Raw genomic sequence first — 20289 nt, 5'->3', positions numbered from 1 at the left:
ACTCTCGCCTACCGACACCAAACCAGAGACAGACCAAACTCCACTAACAAACTCCACTACCTATCCCCCCCCCCCACACTCCAGAACCAAACTTAGATGCCAGCCGCAACCTAGATATCATCCAACACCTCGGGGCGTTTAGCTCAGTGGTAGAGCGCCCGCTTTGCATTCCTTCAGCGTCTGCGGGAGGCCCAGGGTTCAATCCCCTGATCGTCCACAACAGCCCAACACATCGCGCTTGCGATGATTCTCTTTTGCTATCTTCACAAAGTGGTAAACAGAAATCGACTCCAATGCTAGTTTCAAAGTTTCATGTCATTTTTTGCACGGCTTTGTTGTCGTTTGCTTGTTTTACTTCCATGACTTCTCGCAGTTTCTCCTGTTGATTGATAGCGTGGGGTAAGAGAGCTGTGAGATGGTAAACTCCTCCAGCTTGGGCTTGTAACGCACTCACTCGTCACATAATTACATCCTGCATCAAGGTAGAAGTAATCTAAAGCCGCGTCCTACCTGATCAACTCGACAACAATTACACAGAAGGAGGCAAGCAAGCACTTCGAGAAACCACCGTAAGGCAGCAAATTCACCAATGATCATTGGCACCGTCTCCATTCCTAATCTCGACTAGCTATACAAATATCAATCTGACCCATGCCATGCTTAAAATTCGAGACATTGGACAACCCATCCACCCTTGCGAATCCATTAAACACATCCTCGCCTACTTCCCGTCACACCTTCCTCTAGTCCCGCTTATCTCCGCCCTTTCTTCAGCGGCGGCGGACTTCTCGATCTCGAAACCGATTCGCTATATCTCCTCCGCTTTGCGCTCATGGGGCTCCTCGAATCCCGTCCTCGATCCGGCGAACCCCGCTTGAGCGACCTCTTGGGCGGGGGACTCGGCGAGCGAGAGTACGACGGATCGCGACCACCATTTCTCGCCCTCGGCGGGGGCGCTGAGGCGCTGTCACCGTCTCGTGCCCTCGGGGCAACAGGTGAGCGACTGTCTCTCGGCCCACGACGGTCGACGGGGGAGCGAGACCGCGAATCGTATGACGACGCACGGCTCGGCGACCGACTGGGAGAACGACTGTCGTAGCGGGCGCGTTTCCGCGGCGCGCTGCTCACAGATGAATTATTCCGTCTGGCTGGGCGACGCGCTTCTTGCCCTGGACTACGACCGCGGACAGGTACGCCTCGTGCAGGCGGGGGGCTGACAGAACGCGAAATAGAACGCCCTCTCCTTGGGGAAGGAGATCTGCTGACGCTTGAGCTGTTCCTCCGGGCTGCCCGGCGAGGTGGCGGTGTCACGCTGAGACTACGATCCCTAGGACCATTTCGGGCCGGAGAAGGAGATCTTGAGTAGCTGGCAGAACGACCGCGTCTTCTCGGGGGACTCGCCGAGTACGAGTCGTCGCGGCGTCCCTTTCTAGGAGGCGAGACTGAACGACTGTAAGATCGAGATCTGCTAGAGCTGCGACCTCGGCTGTATGACCGGCCCCGTCCGCGGGGCGAAGGAGATCTGGAGTCGGCATGCTTGCGATCAATGGCGCGTCGAGGCGTCCGCGACCTTGATCGAGAGCGGGAGTATGAGGAACCCGTGTAAGAAGAGTAGCTAGACACCGACTCCGAGTCGGAATCATCAGCCGGTGGCGCAGGCAACGCCGGCTTGGGCATGTTCTGGAGGTATTCTCGAGAAGCTTCCGTGAGAGCACCCATGCCGATACTGGTAAAGTAGTTGATGGAGAAACGAATATTTCGTGGGTTGTCGCGCGGGAACAGGCCGGTGAAGCTGGGTTGGAGGATCTCGTCCTTCATCCGGGCTTGCAGTTTTGCCATACCGATCTCCTCGGAGATATCCTGGAAGAGAATCTTGATGAAAATTCTGGAACTGCTCGTTGTCTCTTCCTCGTTGAGGTGAATGACGGAGAGTACGTGCCAGCCAATGGCATCGGTTGCGAGCAAATGCGCAAAGAAGCGCGCAACATTACGAAGCCGGTTGGTCTCGTATCGGTGGATCTTGCTGTAGTAGTCGGCAAAGGATTCTTCAAAGAGACCGGTCCATAACCTGTTAAGCTTGGCAAAACGCTCTCCAATCAGACCGTGAAACTTGGAAAAGGTCTTTTCCTGGGAGCAAATCTCGACAATCATTGAGGGCAGCTCCGCTTCTTGGCCAGCCGGGAGGTTTACCCGCAAAAGCTTGTGAACTGCTTCCTCAGGGTCGATGGACGACATGACCGTCAGGTAGATGGTACGGCGCAGGTTTACCAGATCGGTGTTGGACTGGTCCTTGATCTCCATTGCCTTCTCCTCTTCGTCGTCCTCCTCCTCGGAGCTCTCATCTTCATCATCATCGTCGTCATCGTAGTCGCTGCCCTCGCCCAAGATCTCGGCCTTGAGCTTCTTGTAAGCTTCCTCGTGCTCCTCCCACTCCGGGTCGTACTTGAAGATATTGAGGCCATCCTGTACGTCGACTTCACCGTCCAGGTCGACCATGTGCGTGATTTGGTCCTCCTCCTCAACCAAGTCGAGTTCCTCCTTAATGGGCGGGTTGTCCTTGAAGTTGTCCTTGCGAACCTGGAATAGCACCTCAATCATGTACTGCACACGCTTGTCGATATCCGCCTCGTGCAGCACATTCCTCAGCTGATCCCAGACCGCGAGGGCGATTGCGGGCTGCATATCCTGCAAGTGTTGTCCAACTTCGCGCATGAAGTTGACGGCAATCTCAACGCTGTCGTCCGTCGGCTTGTGCAGGAGAAGAAGGAGCATCTGACCAGCGAGTCGCTCGTGGGCGACCTGGTGGTTGACAAGATGCGCCAAGAATGTCGTGGATGAAACGCAGACAGCCTTGTCGCTGCGCTTGAAACCCTTGCGGAAGGACATGATGAGGCGCTTGACCAGGAGCTCGCCGACGGCTGGCAGCTTCGTGTTGACAATGGCCACCATGGCGGCGAAGACGGGTGTAAAGGGTAGAGAAGCCGCCTGCGCCTTCATGATGGATCGACAGAACAAGCCGCGGCCCTTGATCAGGTTCTCGCCAAAGAGCTCGGGAACAATGTGCTTGATGTTGGAGTAGTTGACCTTGTTGATCAGACCATTGATACTCTTCTTCAGCGCCTCCCACATCAGCCTCTGGTATTCCTTGGAGCTCTTGTCGGTGATCTGGGCTTGCAGCGCCCTCAGTCGCGCGGGTGGTATGTAGGTGCCTCCGGACCGCATGGACAGCAGCTTCTCGTACTCGGCCTTTGCGATGGCCTGCTTCTCCTCCTCCGTCTTCATCGGCGGCGTCGGGCGTCGTTGTTCTTTGGGAGCCGGGCGGTAGCTATCGGTGCGATCGCGGTCTCGATTGCGGGAGCGATCGTGGTCGCGGTTGTCGCGGTGGTGTCGACGGTTGCCGCCGTCGCGGTCGTTTTCCATTTCGCCATCGCGTTCGCGGCGCTCGAAGCTCGGGGAGCCAACGTCTGCCGATGCCATCTTGCCTCTGTTCTCACGTCCCCAGAGTCCTGTGGATGATTTGGAATCAAGCCGGGGAGCCTTGCGACGCAGAGAAATGGCGGCAGCCGAATCGGAGATGCGCTGGTTGCTGGCAGTCTTGTTTTTTGGCTGGGCTGGAAAAAGTTACTGCTGCTTTGACGCAACAGGATCGCCAGGCAAGAATTACCTAAAAATCCAAGTGTGGCTGGGGAGTGAAGAGGACCCACTGTGGGATAGAGAGAGCACTGACTATGTGGCTGGAGCTCCGTAAGCGCAGGGGGAACTATCTGGCAGGTCCACCGTCCACCTCAAGTCATTCAGTCAACCGTGGCAGCTCCCATTTAGCGCAGTCATAGAGGTCCAGTGCAGGCGCGCCCTCGTCCCCTGAAATCGCGACGACAATTTTCCCGATCGGAGGATCCAATACAGTCAGTACCTTAAGCTACCACCTAACTGGCCTTACCTCATCTCGACCTCCTTCCCACAATCCCCCACGACCCTTCTTTTACATCGGCCTTTCCATTCACACAGTCACTGGTCACCACTTGCGCGCGCCCATCCCGTCGATTCCTTCTTCACACTCTTTATTCACCCTTTCAATAAAATCGACAATGGTACGTTGACATTGCGTCTCTTCGAGTTGGCAAGGGCCCGCCCGCACTCAATAGCCAGCATCCCATCCCACCCTCGAGCGCAACAAGGGAGGGTAGGAGGACAGGCAGGCAAAACTGAACATTGTCAACAGCTAGCTAACTTACTACAGAGCGGAACTCTCGTCGGCTTCGCCATGCTCGTGGCTGCCTCTGTCATCTTCACATACTACTCCATCTGGACCCTACTCATGGTAAGTAGCATCGCCCACCCACCACCTGCTCCCTCATCACCTTTTGTTCTGCGAAAAGGGCCAACAAGGTCGACTAACTCCTCCTGCCACAGCCCTTTGTCGACGAGGGCCACCCTCTCCAGAGCTTCTTCCCTGCGCGCGTTTGGGCCATCCGCATTCCCGTCATTCTCATCCTCCTCGGTTCCGCCGTCGTCGGTTCTTTCCTGGGCACCGTCATGATCCGCAGCAACAGGAAGAAGGCCGCCAAGGCCAAGGCTGCCGCGAAGAAGAAGGCGTAAAGGACTCGGGAAGTAGGAAGTTATTATCAATTGTTGCGCATGTCGATGCCTAGGAGGCCCAGGTTTATTATTGGACGTCTACGATGATACGGGCATGGAACATGAGGGCCAAAGGGGGAATGGGTCCACAGTTGCGAAAGCACAATGATGGGTATCTAAGCTGGATTTATTGGAGAATGAGCGCGCTGCTCACTTCAAAAGCAAGGCTACCTACTCTGATACTGCTCGAGGAGGTATTTCCCTTAGGCCAGAGAGAACCCTAAAAAATCACCAATAAAGGAGTGAGTGGCACGACCGGCCAAGTACATATCCTGCCCCATGATCCCAGGCCTCGGCCCGCGCATGTCTCTTTGGACCGATGCCTGACATCCATAGACAAAAATCATGGCAAGAATGACTCCTGGTCTAATCTAGCTCCAAACGCCTCGTGGTTCCTTTCTCAAACTCTCTGATCTGCAAAGTCAAGCACTTCACAGTCATCCTCGAAAAAGCCATCCTCATCCTCCGTGTGCCTCGCCCCACGTCGTCGTCGGGTTGTAACAACAATCTCATCGCCATTCTCTCCGCGGTGCATAACTCTCTCCATCGAAGAAAGCGGGAGCGCGCGGTGATCATCCGAAATGTTGAATTCGTCTTCTGAAACGGAGAGGTGTCCAGTATCGAGCTTCACCAGATTGAGTGGCTGACCAAATGCCCAAGGTTGCAAGTAGTTTGTCTCTACAGCTGTTTCTTGAGCGCGTGCACGCTGCTGCTTCTTCTTTTGCTTGGGCGTTGCTTGATCTTCCAGTGTGGTATCGGCCATCAGCGCAGCAAGCGATGGTGCCAAGGCCGCCGGTGGACTTGCGTACTCATACAAAGCCACTCGCCTGTCAGTATGGAAAGGCTGGTATGGTGCGCTGGATTCGATCTCGGCTTGCGGGATGGATGCTTCTGCACTCAGGTCGACCTGGAGCGGTCTGGCGCGCGGGTCAAGCGTCAGAGTCTTGCCCACGTCCATTTCTCGATCTGACAGGTCCAGATACTCATCCGAGTCGATGAATTGCCGAACAGCTGGCGAGAAGCCATCGTCGGGTAGTGCAGGGACTTTGAAGTCCTTGTATCGGACTCCTCGAGGTGTGCGCTGCTTGCTGGCAGCCGCTGATGGGCGACGAGTCTTGGATGGGAATGTTCGCACTAGGCCGTCGCCAATCACATACAGAGTGTGGTATTTTCTACCAGTGATCCATACGACGCATGACGAGGCTGGCAGAAGCGAACTTTGTGGCAAGGAAACGCGGTTGTCTCCCGTGTGGCGGAGCTGGTTTATGGCGACGCCGGTTTTGCCAAGAGAATGACTGATGCTCGCAGCAATGGCTCTTCCTCCAACACTGGCTGAATCGACAAAGTTGCCGCCGGCCAAGCCTTGAGCGTTCACGCTGCTCCTACGCGGCCGAGTGATCAAAGGTCTGGCGGCATGATAAGCAGCGCCGAAGGCACTGGAAGCAATCGAGACAGCTGAGTTAGGTGCGTCTGACGCGGGAGCGCCATTTTCTTCCGTGGCCTTGCGGCGGCGAGGCGGCGGCCAAGTGAAGGCACTGAAAGGCATTTCTAGAAGATGAACGGTTCCCCTTTCCGTGACCATTGCAATCCGCTCCCCGTTGGGTTTCGACCAAGCCACGTCGACGATTCGAGCAACTGTCATCCGTGAGAATTGTGCGACCTGGCGCACTCGTGGACCGACTGCGTTATTAGCCGCGATCACCTGAAGAGGTGACGACTTGGTGTACTGAATGCACATCAGATCCCATACAGTCTGCACGTCACCCTTGCCGCTTGCCGTGAACAGAGATAGCCCAGTCGGTGAAAAGGACAGGAAGCTGCAGCCAAGCGGAGATGCAAAGGTGATGAGCGGGTGCAATGTGGCAGAAGTTGGCAAACTGTCCATGTCGAGGATAGAGACCAGACCGGGGTCTTTAGTCACCGCTTGACCAGGTGTGCCGTGTGTTGGCGGGAATTGGTTTGCATCGTGCCGAGGAGGATACGAGCCTGCCCATTGCTGAGCCGTCACAGGAGGGGATCGAGACTGCATCTGAGGCGCCTGGTTGGCATTCTTGTTCCAGTACGAGTTCCAGGCCGACAGTCCTTGTTGGCCAACCCACTTTGCTCCAGAGATCAACTCTTGCGTTGTTTCACGCATAATCTTGTTGACCATGCTCTCGGCCATGGGAGAATCAACAGATCCGGTGACCGCGGGTAGCACGGGGGACGTCACTGAAGAGATGCCCGGGGCTTTTCCAAGAATGACTACCGGCACATGAGCGCGTAGAGCGATTTGCGAAGATGCTGCCGGAGGACAGTAAGCAATCCACTTCCCGTTGAGCGATAGGATTGGGGTCTGCGGGTTGGGACGAGGAGGCGCAGGTGAGTGGCGGCGTTCAGCATCCTCGGCAACTTCTCCTCGAGGGGGCTGCTGAAGGCTGGTCCAGAGTTTACCAACACAGCCGAAGCGAACGGTGCCATCGTTGGAATCCAGGATGGAACGGTAAACCCAACATTCTCCACTGACTCCCGAGGCAATTGCAATGTTTCCAGCATCAGCTTTGATCGTGAATGCGCCCGTCGGCGGCGGCGCCTTGAAGATCGGGCTCGTTACCGGTGTTGACAGAGGGACCTTTGGAGCTTGTAGAAGCACGTCGACGAGTTTACCGGTCTTGAGAGAATATAGCTCGACTGACGTCTGGTAAAACTCGATGGCCGGCGTGAATCGGCCGGAAGGGCCACCCTTCTGGCTGCCATCGGCTCGAGGGCTACCGGGCACATCCGCTCTGTCTTCGGTAATGTTGTCATTTGCCGCTTGAATTGCGATCTCTGGTGATGTCTGCGGTAGCACAGGCCCGTGAATGACGACAGCCACAAGCGGAGAATCATCCGCCTTGTTTCCAGGAGTTGACCAAGGAAGAACCTTGGCATCGTATACGCCTCCTCGCAACCCTTTAATGCCGGCAACCCGATCTAGGCCGCGCTTATTGACTGAATAAACTTCGAGTCCACCCTCATAGCCCGCCAGCGCAACGTTGTCTGATCCTGGAGCGAATTCGTTGTGTGCAGCAGGAAGTGTATCGAAGCCAAAGTAGTAGCCCTTGTCGCCGGCTTTCATGCCAGCCTTGGAAGCCATATCAAAGTCGATGTCAGGAGCACTATAGAAATGCGGCTGGGCTTGATGAGGGAGCGGGGGTTGGGAGCCTACTCGGGCGTGGGACAATTGCGACTGCATGGAGCTGCGACGGTATGCTGCAGCTGCAGCCGGCTGATGGTAGGCCTCGAGGGGAAACTGCGCATCCATCTGGAAGCTGAGAGGCCGCTTCATATGGTTTGGCATGCTGTTGGGAGGAGACGGCGAAGCAGTCTGGGGTGTTAGGGACTGGCGCTGAACGGCCCATCCATGGTGGAGGCGACCAGAGTCTTCGTAGGAAGAAGGTTGAGTGGGCGGCGACTCGCCCATGAGACTGATCAAATTGCCTGGAGAGCCAGCGAGCCCTCCTCTTGCCCAGTCGTGGTTCGTACTTGCAGCCGATGCGGAGGTAGTGGAAAGTGCATCCAGAGAGGGCGAAACGGTGGGGTGCCCATCGTATGGGGACGGGTCTTGAGTTATGGGTCTAATGTCGGGAGAATGAACGGGAGGCGACGATGCATCGGACGGAGGGCTCTTGGAGGGGCTGCCGCTTCTTTGAGGTTGTTAGCCATCGTGGTCGCGACAAAGGTAGAAGGGCCATAGGGGTTGCGGCAGTGACTCAACGCCGACTATCGCGGGGTTCTAAGATGACGGGCAGGGGTGGAGGGGAACCTACGCGAACTTGCCCGCGGCGAGTTTCGTCACCGCGGCGCTAACTGCACCATCTTTCGCGTTCTTTCTGTCCTTCTTCGAACCTGAAAAGAATGAGATGATGAGTATGGCAATGCTACAAGGGCTCCGGCGCGTATGACAGCTCAGGGGCGCAGGAGAGAGGCCCGAACTTACTCGGCATTCAAGTGGTATTGCGCGGCAGTTGGAGCAGTCTCCTGCTCCAAGGACCTGCGTTTCCGCAAGCCAGCTGTACCGCTTATTTGGGAACGAGGAAGTCGATACGGAACGGGTATGCAAGAGTCGTAGTGCGTGGCTCGGTATCTTCGTATGAGGGTTGTTGGAAGGCTGCAAAGGACGAGAGTTGAGTTGTTGGTCTATTAGAGAGTCGCGCGAAAGTGGTCGACAAAGGCGGCAGGTGACCTCGGATGACGAAGGCTGCCGCAGGCTATTTTTTTGTAAATGCTTTGAATATGAACAGTTTTGCGTGGCAAATAGAGGCAGGCAAAGCAAGACGGAACAAGTCGAATACCGGTCGGTAAGCAAGATGGACGTCGGGTGGAAGGTGAAAGCGAAGGGAAGAAGCAGTAAAGAGAGGGAAAAGAGCGGCTTTCTTTCGAGGCACTGCCAAAGTGGAGAGCAAGAGAGAGATTACTAGGATGGCCAAAGGAAAATCTATAGAAGAAGACAGAAGAGGAAAGACGTGACAGGTCGTGACGGACGTGACGTGACTGCTGTGTTCACGGGAATGCTGCTATCGTGGATCGTTGTTTGAGTTGTTGGTGTTGATGAGTCGAAGGAGAGAGCACGGGGAAGAGTGAATGACAGTGAGGTCAGGTCAGGTAGGCAGGTCCCAGGTCCGGTCCAGTTCCAGTTCCAGTTGGGGTGAGATGCGGTGGTACTAAGGAACCTTGCTGTGTACCTTCCATAGGTACGGAGTACACTACGTGCCTTTAGGTACCCCCGGCCTGACTTGGACCTGCTGCTGCTCTCTCCGTGGCTGATGGCGGGGGTGGGTGGTCTGTCCCGCCTCCACCCCCTCCACGGCGGCAGCGGCATCTAAAGGCAAGATAAGATACGGAGGGGAGGCCTTCCTCTTCCTTCCTTCCCTCACCTTAGGTAAAGGTAAGGTAGGTACCGGTAGCCGGGCGTACTGGTATCCAAACAAGACACCACATTGCACCACCTGGGCACGTAACAGGGCGGCCTCTCTGACGGTTCCAGGTTGCTTCGTTTGGTATGCGAGAGGCCTGCCAACTCTCATACTCAGCGACACCTCATTCTCAGTCATAACAACGTACGTACATTGTCCAGGCACAACAGAACCTTGCTTGCTACCTAGCAATGAAAGCCATATCTGAGGCACCTCGGGCAAGGTCCCTTCAGCTGCTGGCCGCCCGCGGGATGGAAGCGGGGCTTTCGAGTGCTTTTACTCAGGTCTCTCCCGTTTCCCCCAGTTGTTCAGGTTCCATTGCGCGCCTCCATCACCCCCGAGTACGGAGTGCGGCGCGGTGTGCCCCCCCAATCCAGTCTCCCCTCCAAGCCACCCCTCCATGTCCCCCTTCTCATTGAATCTGTTGGAGGAACCTGAACTAGGGTGGCAGGGGTGTCAAGTGCAGACAACTTGCTGGGATGCACTCCAGAGAGGGGGAGGGGGAAGCAGAGAGACAAATGGTGGGATTCTGCGATTGGATTGGCACTGTTCTGCAACTGCACCTTCGAGCTGGGAGGTTCCAGGCTGGACGTAACTCTCGGCTTGAACCTCGCCCGGCAGGTACCTGCGATACGCATCACGGGCAGGACGCGCACCGCGGATACTTGTGCAGTCTGCATTTGGGTACGGAGTACAGCGCACCAATCTTGGACCAGCTCGCAGCGGACAAGGGGGGGTGGCTGGTTCTTGAGACTGCCAGTCTGGGGGCCCCGGTGCTGTGTACCTGGTCATGTCCCTTCCCGTACCTCCACCGCAGCTCTTGCTTGTCGGAGAACTCGAACATGACCGTAGCAGCTGACGGAAGATACATGGTCCCGACGTCCTACGAACAGGTACCTTTCAGTCACAACAGCATGGCAGGTGCGTAAAGACAATGGAAGACACCTCACCTCAAGCTGGGCTGCAGCGGGCGCGGATAGCAGGGCTAACACCTTCAAGACTCCAAGAGAAAGAGGCACTTCCGATCACTTTACACGCCCTCGCTCTCGCTCACTCCTCTCAAACTGACATTGGACCTCAGCAACTGGAGTTGAGTCCAGTCCAGCCCAGCTCAGCCTGGCTAAGCTCCAACTTATTAATTACCTCCTTTATTTGCGCCTTCCGGCCTATTCTCTCTTTTACTAACTAGTTGATTGCAGGCACCGAGTACCTACGCGCGCAGTAGCGTTATCAGTTCATCTATCCTCAGAATTCCTGACGGAAGCGACCAAATCAAACTCTCGTCATGCCAGACGAACGGAACACTGATTCAACTAGGTACGAATTCAATATTGTCTGAGACCCCTCACATCCGTCCACCATTACCTAGATTGACACCATTTCCTTCCATTAATTTCTACCGAATCTCCGAAGTGTCTGCCACACACTCACATATTTTGGTACACATACTCACAAAGTCACTCAAACTCCTACCTAAGCTCAGCTCTGCATAGGCATACAGAGTCTCTTGCCGAGGCCGGAGATGCAGGCGGCAACGGCGCGAGGTTCAGCCAAAAGTTACAATGTCCAAGCCTGGCAAGTCAGATACCTACTACTGCCGTCACAAATCCCATCACAAACCCCCAACAAGCCATCCTTGGAGTGGGGACCAGCTGCTGACACCTGGGCTGTGCGTGCGTTTGCCTCTGTGCCAGCAACTTTGAGGACGAAAGACGGACGACAGACAGATGAAGGTGACGATCTGGGGCTGGTGACCGATGCCATCATCCCGCTTTGGCCTGATGACAAGCGGCGCAGGCTCAACCGATGCTAACTAGACCAAGATTCCTCCTGAGGTGAAATTATGGACGGATTCCAGACTAAATTAACGGTGTCGACTTCATTCGCCGCCAAATCCCTCCAGGATTGCGGTCCTGCTTCCAAGCTTCCCTCTACGGTATGCCGTCGTTATCCCGTATCCTCCCGTTGACGGTCATCCGTCCGTCCTATCGCGCCGCTTCCCCATTGAACTGCCACACACTCGGCGGCTCAGGGCCAGATTGTCCGACTGACAAAGACACCTGACCCCCCTCGGTGGAGGAACGGGGGGCACCACGTCAGGTGAACGAGCCACTCATAGCTCTACTGTGGACCACGAGAACAACGCACCATAGCTGACGTATGGAGGGGCTCTCCTGGATACCCCTCCTCATTCCCCCAGCCTCGCCTTCAGCTTTACTGGGTGGATTGCGAACCTCGATCATCGCCGTTTCAAGAATTGAGATGCCGGCAAGTGTCACGACTCTGTTGAGGCAATGCCTACTTGAGTTTCTGGCTACCCTCGGTTCAATTACTTAGGCAACCCATTCGGACGAGGCGTAGCAACGCGAGACGAAGCCTGGACGAGGCGACGCGCGATGAATGCAAGGCACGGGGCCAGCCGCGTCCGCTACGCCGTCGAAGCGCAAGCAAGCGCATGGGGCGGTCTGAGGTCGAAGCCATCACCGGATGAATCTGCCGTCATCGACGAACTCAAGGCCAATCTGGTCGATGCTAAAGACGGACAGAGCAATGCCATCGCCGAAACACGATGGCTGCGACAAATCGCATTGCGCCGCCAATTGGCAAGCGTCCGACGCTCAATGAATGACTGCCACATCTCAATGGCTGGATTGCTCCGGTTCACATACACTTCTCATTGCTGTTCGACACACTGCTCAATTCTGGATATTTCTGCTTCAGCTAGCGCCGTCATATGTCACACTTCAAAACTCTGATACCGAAGGTAGTTCCCCCTCAATGGGAGCCCACTGGTCGAGCCAAACTCGATATGCATCCATCCGCCACTCCCCATCCTGCTTCACCCAGTCTGCGCTACCCGCCCAGCTGAAGACGTTCTCAGCACCATCCAACCCCTTCCTCCGAACTCCCCCCTTGAGCATGACGTGCACACCCTTTTCGGTAGCGGAGCCGATCGCACTCGTGATCCAGTGCTTCCTCGCCGCGACAGAGCTCCACATGTCCGCCCGTAGTTGACGGAGGTCTGATAAATACAAAAACATGTCAGCCGTCCCCGTGCCTCGAAACACATGTTGGATACTTATGTAGGTGGTAAAACTCACTCTCGTGCTTCTCTGCCGCCGCCGGACCAATTTTCACTTTGGCATCGGGCGTGTAGAATTCGATCCAGCGCTCGTTCAAGTCCTTGTTATCGCTGGTCCGGTAAAAGTCCCGAACCCGGAGCCGGAGGTCCCGCTCCATCGCCGTCTCGCTGGCCGAGAACGGCTCCATTCTAGAGTAGCTGTCGTGGGCCTCCACGCCCTCTGTGGCTGCCAAGGAGGCCATTCTTGTCCCCTTTTATGAGTTGGCCAAGTACCAAAATCTTGGTCGTCCGTCAAGAGTTTGTGTGTATTTGCAAAGGAATACTCTGTAATAAGGTACGGAAGGTGGTGAATGTATTGTGAATAGCGTACTATTGCAAGCACGTGGGAGGAAGCAAGGTGACGTTTATATCCGTCCCCGTTCCCCAAGTGCGGGACGGCGGGCGGGGGGGAGGCGCATCCCCACAAGTCTTCGGCCCGGAAGCTCTGACGGCACCCGATGAAAGCTTCGGAATGTTTACCTCGGGAAAGAAAATTGCAATATCACTGCCTACCTACAACTTACTGCAAATCCATGTTTTGATGTCTTCCTCCCGCCTAAAACTACCTGGCGGGTTCTGGGATCGATTTGTATTGATATTGGAGCGCTGCGCCTTTGCGTTTCTCGGAAGTTCCGTCGGAAAGGGACTCAAGAGTTGACCTCCACCCTAACTTCCAAAACGCGACATGATCTTTTGGATTTTATTAGTTGAGGGCATATAAATACATCAACTCGGGTATGATATTCTTCTGCGCAAGTTGCTAGGCTTGTGATAATGCTTGTACTGTACATGATATCGTTCCCTCCATTCCATCCATACGTATTACCCCCTTCAAGATCGGATGAGAAGCTCGCCATGCTCACCTAATGGATCAGGTCGAAGCCGAAGAATAAAAGTTTGAGATGAAAAACTTCGTTACGAGGTCTCAAATGGATCGTCAACTGTGCCGCCGCCATTCATCCGCGCTCCGGCGGTACTTGTCACAGCCTCTCCGGCATCAGACTTACGTCGCCCGTCTCCTTTCGCCTTGGTAGTCCGAATTGAATCCTGAGAAGAGTCCAGCTCAACCTGAAGAAGCATGCGTCTTGCTCTCATCCCGGGAGTCTCGGTTCGTACATGCTCCGGATTGGATTCCTCAAGCCTTCTCTTCTTAGTTGAGGCCGACTCACGGGAAGTATCGCCGTCGTCGTCGAGGCTGTAAACACTGCCGTATCGAAGAGCAATACTTCCATCGTGTCCCGCACCCCTCGATGTCTCTTTGATATTCTAGTTTGCTCCGAACTTTGCAAGTCGTTTGTTCCTGACATCAGAGGGAGTTGCTGGCGTTGCAGTCTTGGACATGGAATGACCGGAAGGGCTTGTAGTCGCTGGTATGACAGGCTTGTGAACCAGCAAGGGCGATATAAACCCTTCAGAATGTCTGCTGTCAGTTGGAGACTTGCCCTGACCAATGCGACTATTGCCTCGAGGCTCTATAGCCGGAGCTCGAATCTTGTTGGCCTGGCATTCCGCAAGAATCTGCGCCTGAAGCTTCAGAATGTCTTGCGGAATGGTTTCGGCTTCACCACTAGCATCAATCGCGATGTGCGAGAGCTCCATTGAGTCTTCAAGAACACCGTCGTCCGCCCGAAAACTGTTCGGGAAAGGCACTTGGCTGCCAAGATTCATCTGAGGAGGTGGAGGTGCCCGCGCTGAATGTGCCGGATGAATCTTGGCTGCTGGAGGTGACCTCTTTTTCTTCCTCCCACGCCTGATACGCCTCATCGGACATGCCAAGCCCCAGAACTGCATCCAGCATGTCGAATTTTCCATTCTTGATCGGGCTGCCCGCTAGCTCTCGGTCGCCTCGCCATCTGTTCACTAAAAGATTGCCCTCCGATTCAATGAAGATATTTTCGATTCCCGGAAACACTTGGCAGGGGTCAAGTTCGATGGAACTCGTTGGGCTCTCCTTGCGTTTTTGTGTAACCTTAGCGACGAGATCTAGAGCCTGAGCTTCGCCTTTAAGAAGCCTCTGGTTCAGTACAATGGGCGTGAACTGCCTGACCCACCAAATAGTGGTCATTCTTGAAAGGTAGTACTGCTGCATCCAAGGAATCGTGGTTGCCAGGCTATTCGTTGTGTGGGTGCCATACCACTCACCCTGCAGGAAAGAGAGCCTTTCGAGTGTGGCTAGAGCCGACACGACTGGCGAGCGACAATTATTGAGGGCCTGAAGATCAGGGAAAGTCATGATGTTGGACATTTCCTTGTTGAAGTGCAGATCTGTCCGGCTGGTGATGCCCTTGATCGAATCCTCCAAACGCGTTCGCCATTGATTCGCTTGAGGAAGCGTCTGAATACACCAGAACCCCTCGACAAGGCCTCCGTCTTTGACAAGCTCTTGAGCGAGACCTGTCCCGCAGCCGAAAAGTCCAGAAGGGCCGTAGTCGCATCCGGTAAGCATGGCGAAACAGGTGACGCTTTTCTTATTGTAAACCCCAGCTTTCAAGCGACGGATGTCTCTCATGTCGAAGATTCGCGCATGCTCCTTGAACTTGTGGTTCTTGGTATCCCGCAGGTCTCTGATGACAACAGTGGAGCCGAACATGAAGCAATCGCCATCCTCAGACCAGACTGCGTCGACGAGACCTTTTTGCTGGAGTAAAGCGCACTCAGCTTCAGCTTCGCCTGGTGCCTGGAGCCAAGGCACGAAGATGTGATCCAGCGTGTTTCTTATGAGGGTGGTGGCCGACTCTCGTTGACCATGCCGTTTGGAGCCCCGCTTGATTTGTGGACGCTGTTCCCTGTCGAAGACAAATACCACATGGACACCGAGCCGCATCAACGGCAGCAAACGTTCGAGGATGGCCCTCTCTCGCGGGTGGGAACCTGGTGTTTCTAGTCGGAATTGTCAGCCTCAGGGTTCTCTTGGGTTTCCAATGGGAGACAAGGATGTGTAAGTTGGAAATGGTGCACAATATACACGAAGGGACAATATTGGAAAACCAATCCAATGCAGTAATGAGGTTTTGACTGGGATGGGTGACCAACTTTGTTGGATATCAGCTTCCTGAGCGTCAGACACATCCTTGAACTGCCAATGGGCTGCGTCGACAGCGATACGAAGTGGCCGTCCATGTTCCTTCAAGTGATCAGTTGCCCATTGTGCCAGGGATCTCTCGACGCCGGCTCGGTCAATGAGTTCCCAAAAACTGATAAGCTACGATTAGGACAAGTGGAAACGACTGTCAAATCAAACTCCCGCGAATATAAATCAGCTTGAACGCACCCCGCAATGCCCATCTTCAGGATCTGCTTGGTTCGAGAAGGAATCGGTGATAGGAGGGTTTGGAGGTGTGGAACCGTGGAATACCACGTGGAGGCAGGCGCGTGTAAGTCGGCTGACTATATTCATCCGTTAAATATAGCACTCAGGGATCACAAGAGAGTGACTCGCAAGCTGAATTGTGGGATAAATGAAGCACTTGGATGACTCGCACAAGTATTGAGATGAAATAGAGCAAGAGGGAAAGAGATGGAAAACAAAAAAAAAGAACAGCAAACATACTGGAAAAGGTAGGTAGGCACGGGGGTGCTTCAGATACATCACCAACATCAACCCCGGAAAGTGCATGCGCACTGACCACCATCAACCACTTTGACTTTAGACACCTTCAATACCTCAATCCCAGATATCTCGCCAACGAGCAATAATACGATAGTTCTGAGCAGAATTCGGGGCGAAGCGAGCGCCCACCAACCCATCAGGACCTTGCCAGAACTGTGCGCGATTAAGGCGCTGCCGTCGGCAATGTCTTTGGAATTTTAGAATTCGATTTCATGCACTGGCTACGCTTTTGACCGGCCACTCGTTGCATTGAGTAAGGGTTCCCAAGCCGGACACAGAGCAGTCGCCGGCCCCACGTGTGCCGAACGGTCCCGTGTAACCCACTCCGTCCCCTGATCATGGCACTAGAAGTCTACTTACCTGTTTAGGACAATATGTAAAGCAGTCGCAAGATACCTTAGGTATTGTGCGCAGTAAGCAGTCGGTCATATTCACATCAAGAACACTCATACCCTCGCAATCGTCAACAACGCGTCACTGGAAAATTCGCAGATGCCGTAACAGCCACAACGTGGTGCAGCTTTCATATACTGTTGATACACACGACTAATAATGTACAGCAATGACTATTTGCCCATCATAAGCTCTGACAACGTTCACTCGCTCCTGATAATACCCTCCAAAACTCCGTGCCACGCATCTGGGACCTCATCTCAAGCCTTAACCCCCCTAGCATTAATCTCACCCTTCTCCCCAATGTTCAGACGAAGGCGACAGTCGGGGCAGTACCACTTTGTCGTCCGCGCAGGAATATGGGTCATACCCATGCACTCTAGATGGAACCATTCCTTATCGCAATTCTTTTAAACGCAGAAGAAAATAGTTGTCAGTATAGCTCTAGGCCTCAAGCTAGACGGAAAGTACTTACTTCATTGTCGCACGCAATCATCTCGCCAAAGCTGACTCTGTTGCAGTCGCAGTATCGTGGCTCTTTCGGGTCGATTGGGTTACCCTCGTCGTCTTCTTCCAACTCGATCTCGATCGGCTGGCCCTTTTCCTTTTTCTGAGCGCGTTTCTTCTTGGGAGCCGCTTTTCGCTTACCCACGGCACTGCTGCCTCCAGCGTTGGTCTTGCTGACGATACCAGGCACAGGCTTTCTAGTCCTCTTGCTCTGCTGTCGCTGCTCGGGTGCTGGCGTATTCCGCGCGGTACTAGCGCGACGGGGTCGGTCAGTTGCTAGCGAGGGCTGTGGCTCTTGACTCATAGCTTTTCCTCGCGAGCTGGGACGTCTCCCTTGGCCGTCGGGCACCGGTGTGGTCCCTGGTGTCGCCGCACGAGAGCTTGATTGTTTGATCGAGGGCGCTGCAGATGAAGAGCGCTGTGCTTGCGGAACCTGTGGCGCCGGCACTAGTGTGGAATTATCCTGTTGCTGCTGGCTCTTCTTTGCCATCTCGCCCCTTGTCTCCCTTCGAGCTGCAGAATCACGAACCGGGGGAAGAATGGGCGTGGTAGACTTCTTGGGGGACAAGATGGGTGGCGGAATCGGCGTCTCCGCGGGTAGCTTGGTCAGTATACTTGCCGGGGCAGTGCTTGCAGCTGACGCCGGGGGTCCAACCGAACCAGTCGGCGAAGAGGCCGGCGCGGACGTGTTCGCTGGCTTCGCAGCCGCAACGCCAGTGCCTATGGTCGCTGAGCCATCTTGTCCCGGAACAGGAATCGGCACTGGGGTTGTCATCTTGGGAGTGACCGCGGTACCGCCTGGTGTAAGAACAGGAGGTGGTATAGTAGATTCTGTTAGAGGTTGCGCAGCGAGACTGGCTCTTAGATGAGGAAGCGGGACCGGGGTCTCCGTCTTGGTGCGCTTTGGAGCGGGACGAGGCGCTGGTGTCTCAACTGGCGGCTGCTCAGGCTTCTCGGCCTCGGCTTCTGGGACAGAATCTCTCTTCCGCTTGTTGCCGTTGGATTTTGGCTTGGCAGGAGTCTTCGCTTTGCTTGCGCCTTTCGGCAGATCTGCAGCTGTGTTGGTTGCATTGTTGTTTGCAGTGGAAGGTGTGGTAGCGTTGTTGTTGTTGGTGTTGTTGTTGGTGTTAGTGGTGGTGGTGGTGGTGGTGTTTGTATTGTTCGCGGCCGATGATGACGATGCTTCATGAGACATCAATAGTCTTGCAGCTTCCCTAAACTGTCTGGCTGATTCTTCCGCCTCTTCTGCAGCTTGTTTAGCCAGTGACTCTCGCTTGAGCTTCTTGGCCTCGTTGAGTTTCATGCCACGATTACTCAGCTGGATGTCATCAGACGCAAGCGCAGCGGCACTAATGGCACCTTCTGGTATTGGTTTGTTACCGGCTTCAGCATCAGGGGCCAGAGCCGCAGGCACCTGGTCAAAGACTCTGCCCTCGTCCTCGGCCTTCTTCTTTGCCTCCTTGTAGGCATCAATGCCACGGCCGAGCGTCTTGAGTTCTCGCAAAATCATGGTATCACTAGGACTCCATGTTGCGTTCTTCTTCATCCGCTTTCTAAGCCTCGCAAGTTCCCATGGCGTCAATTGCAACCAGGGGGCATCCGCGCTTCCTATCACGGCGTTCTCTGGCGGAGGTTGCAGCACAACAGCGGGGGTTGCCGCAGCAGTCAGTCCCGCAGCAGATTTGGGAGGTCGCGCCGAGGACGCAGCCTTTGGGGTCTTTGGTGGTCTCGCTTTGGGGGTCTTGACAACTTTAATGCGCGGTGCTGGTGTTGTCCGAGCTGGCGTGCGTCCCAAAGATTCATCATCTTCCTCTTCAGAGCTCTCATCACTGTCGTCCGAGTATGCTACAAACTGGTCATACGGCGGCAGCACTTCACCAGGCACAGTAATCCTGGGTATCCGTGGCCTTCGCACCTTCTCGCCATCTCCGTTTCGCATCACCCGCGGCGCTCTGACAAGCTGAGATTTGGAGGTCGCCACCGGGCTCTTTTGTTCCTCTGCCGGGTAATTTTCCAGCAGGTTCTTTAACTTGGCTAGTATCGTGTTTGCGCGATTATAGTGACGGTTGACGTTCTCAGACATGCGAACTGCCTCGGCATGCGCGTAAACCCGGGAGCTGACTGCATGGTTCAGACTGTCGGAAATATCTGCGCGCAACTGTACAGGAGATGGGCGCTCCTCAGCGGGGATGCTGGGTAGCTTTCCCCAGGTCGAGGTGAGGTTGTGAACGTTGATTGACGCTTCGGTGTAAGTTTGGTCGAGCTTGCCGATCAGGGTCAACGATCGCGTCATATCGGAAGGAAGGTATTCGGTAAAGTCAAGGAAGTCGGTGACGGTAGCTTGCGCGTCTGGATCGGCGCGCATCTCGAGTGACTCGACGGAGTTGCTGATGGAACCGAGCGACTGGTGTATATCGTGTTCGACCGAGGTCCTGTTTTTGGGCGACACCTCAATTTCCATGGCGTCTGCGCCCTCCTCGGCTGAGGCCATTTCGTCGGAAGAGGTGCAATGAGAGTATAATTCGTCGGCCTGAAAATCGGTGCATGGATCACGATGGATGCATCTGACACTGGAGAATCGATGGCGGTTGTTGGGCGTGTTGCGAAGTACAGTTGCGCATGCTTGTGATGAGGTTGCGGGTCGCGTATGCAAGGGGAGTCGCGACCTGACGTGATGTTCGGTTTAGCTCTGTGAGCTCCCTGCCGCTAGGGACCTTGGGGGCAGCTGCGATGGTGGTGGTGGGGCTTCCAACATCCACTGACAGATGCGCTGGCTAGATTGGTACAGTCCAAGTCCGTGCACAACTGGGACTGGCCATGTCTGTCACGGATTATTCAACTTCCGAATACACAAATAACCCTGGGTACATACCTTTACTTTGCCTCCTCCTATCCCATCAGGTGCTACCTTTGAAGAGGGCAGTATATCAGTCTCCAGTCTTTTCTTAACTTCTACTTTACTTCAAAATTATTCATAAGCGAATCCAAGAGGGACTGATTCGGGTTAATGTATGATTTATTATGACCTTTTGAGAAAGTACGCATGTGTACTTATATTGGTACCCATTTAGCAGGTGATGGGATAC

General features: G+C 54.7%; 6 protein-coding genes and 1 non-coding gene across 7 annotated transcripts; 2 read left to right on the top strand and 5 right to left on the bottom strand.

The window, feature by feature from the left end:
* The first annotated feature begins 132 nt into the window (after nt 1-132).
* BDZ83DRAFT_t106 lies at nt 133-217 on the top strand. The gene has a single exon. It is a non-coding gene; the product is annotated as a tRNA-Ala (tRNA).
* Nucleotides 218-830: 613 nt separating this feature from the next.
* Nucleotides 831-3477, bottom strand: BDZ83DRAFT_649987 (uncharacterized protein; the record flags this gene model as incomplete). Its single annotated transcript, XM_060510333.1, has 2 exons — nt 831-1120; nt 1335-3477. The coding sequence occupies 2 exons, from the start codon at nt 3475-3477 to the stop codon at nt 831-833; spliced, it is 2433 nt and encodes an 810-aa protein (XP_060366954.1).
* Nucleotides 3478-4240: 763 nt separating this feature from the next.
* Nucleotides 4241-4560, top strand: BDZ83DRAFT_537609 (dolichol phosphate-mannose biosynthesis regulatory protein; the record flags this gene model as incomplete). Its single annotated transcript, XM_060503373.1, has 2 exons — nt 4241-4321; nt 4414-4560. Coding segments are annotated over 2 exons (228 nt in total), but the record flags the coding sequence as incomplete, so codon positions are not given.
* Nucleotides 4561-5038: 478 nt separating this feature from the next.
* BDZ83DRAFT_649986 (uncharacterized protein) lies at nt 5039-10443 on the bottom strand (the record flags this gene model as incomplete). Its single annotated transcript, XM_060510332.1, has 3 exons — nt 5039-8294; nt 8597-8767; nt 10379-10443. 3 exons carry the CDS (start codon nt 10441-10443, stop codon nt 5039-5041), a joined length of 3492 nt encoding a protein of 1163 aa, XP_060366952.1.
* A 1804-nt stretch (nt 10444-12247) lies between these two features.
* BDZ83DRAFT_614260 (uncharacterized protein) lies at nt 12248-13064 on the bottom strand. The gene is made up of 2 exons (XM_060507820.1): nt 12674-13064; nt 12248-12594 (listed from the first exon to the last, which is right to left on the bottom strand). Exons 1-2 carry the CDS (start codon nt 12894-12896, stop codon nt 12317-12319), a joined length of 501 nt encoding a protein of 166 aa, XP_060366951.1. The 5' UTR covers nt 12897-13064; the 3' UTR covers nt 12248-12316.
* Nucleotides 13065-14299: 1235 nt separating this feature from the next.
* Nucleotides 14300-15886, bottom strand: BDZ83DRAFT_573512 (PIN domain-like protein; the record flags this gene model as incomplete). Its single annotated transcript, XM_060504622.1, has 2 exons — nt 14300-15573; nt 15727-15886. Coding segments are annotated over 2 exons (1434 nt in total), but the record flags the coding sequence as incomplete, so codon positions are not given.
* Nucleotides 15887-16796: 910 nt separating this feature from the next.
* On the bottom strand, nt 16797-20029 carry BDZ83DRAFT_614258 (uncharacterized protein). Its single transcript, XM_060507819.1, has 2 exons — nt 17172-20029; nt 16797-17103 (listed from the first exon to the last, which is right to left on the bottom strand). Exons 1-2 carry the CDS (start codon nt 19692-19694, stop codon nt 16957-16959), a joined length of 2670 nt encoding a protein of 889 aa, XP_060366949.1. The 5' UTR covers nt 19695-20029; the 3' UTR covers nt 16797-16956.
* Between the last annotated feature and the right edge of the window lie 260 nt (nt 20030-20289).

The sequence above is a fragment of the Colletotrichum acutatum genome (genome assembly GCF_030867785.1).
Source record: "Colletotrichum acutatum strain CBS 112980 chromosome Unknown BDZ83scaffold_28, whole genome shotgun sequence".
NCBI classification, from domain to species: Eukaryota; Fungi; Ascomycota; class Sordariomycetes; order Glomerellales; family Glomerellaceae; genus Colletotrichum; species Colletotrichum acutatum.
This window is presented reverse-complemented; position numbering and strand designations above follow the sequence as displayed.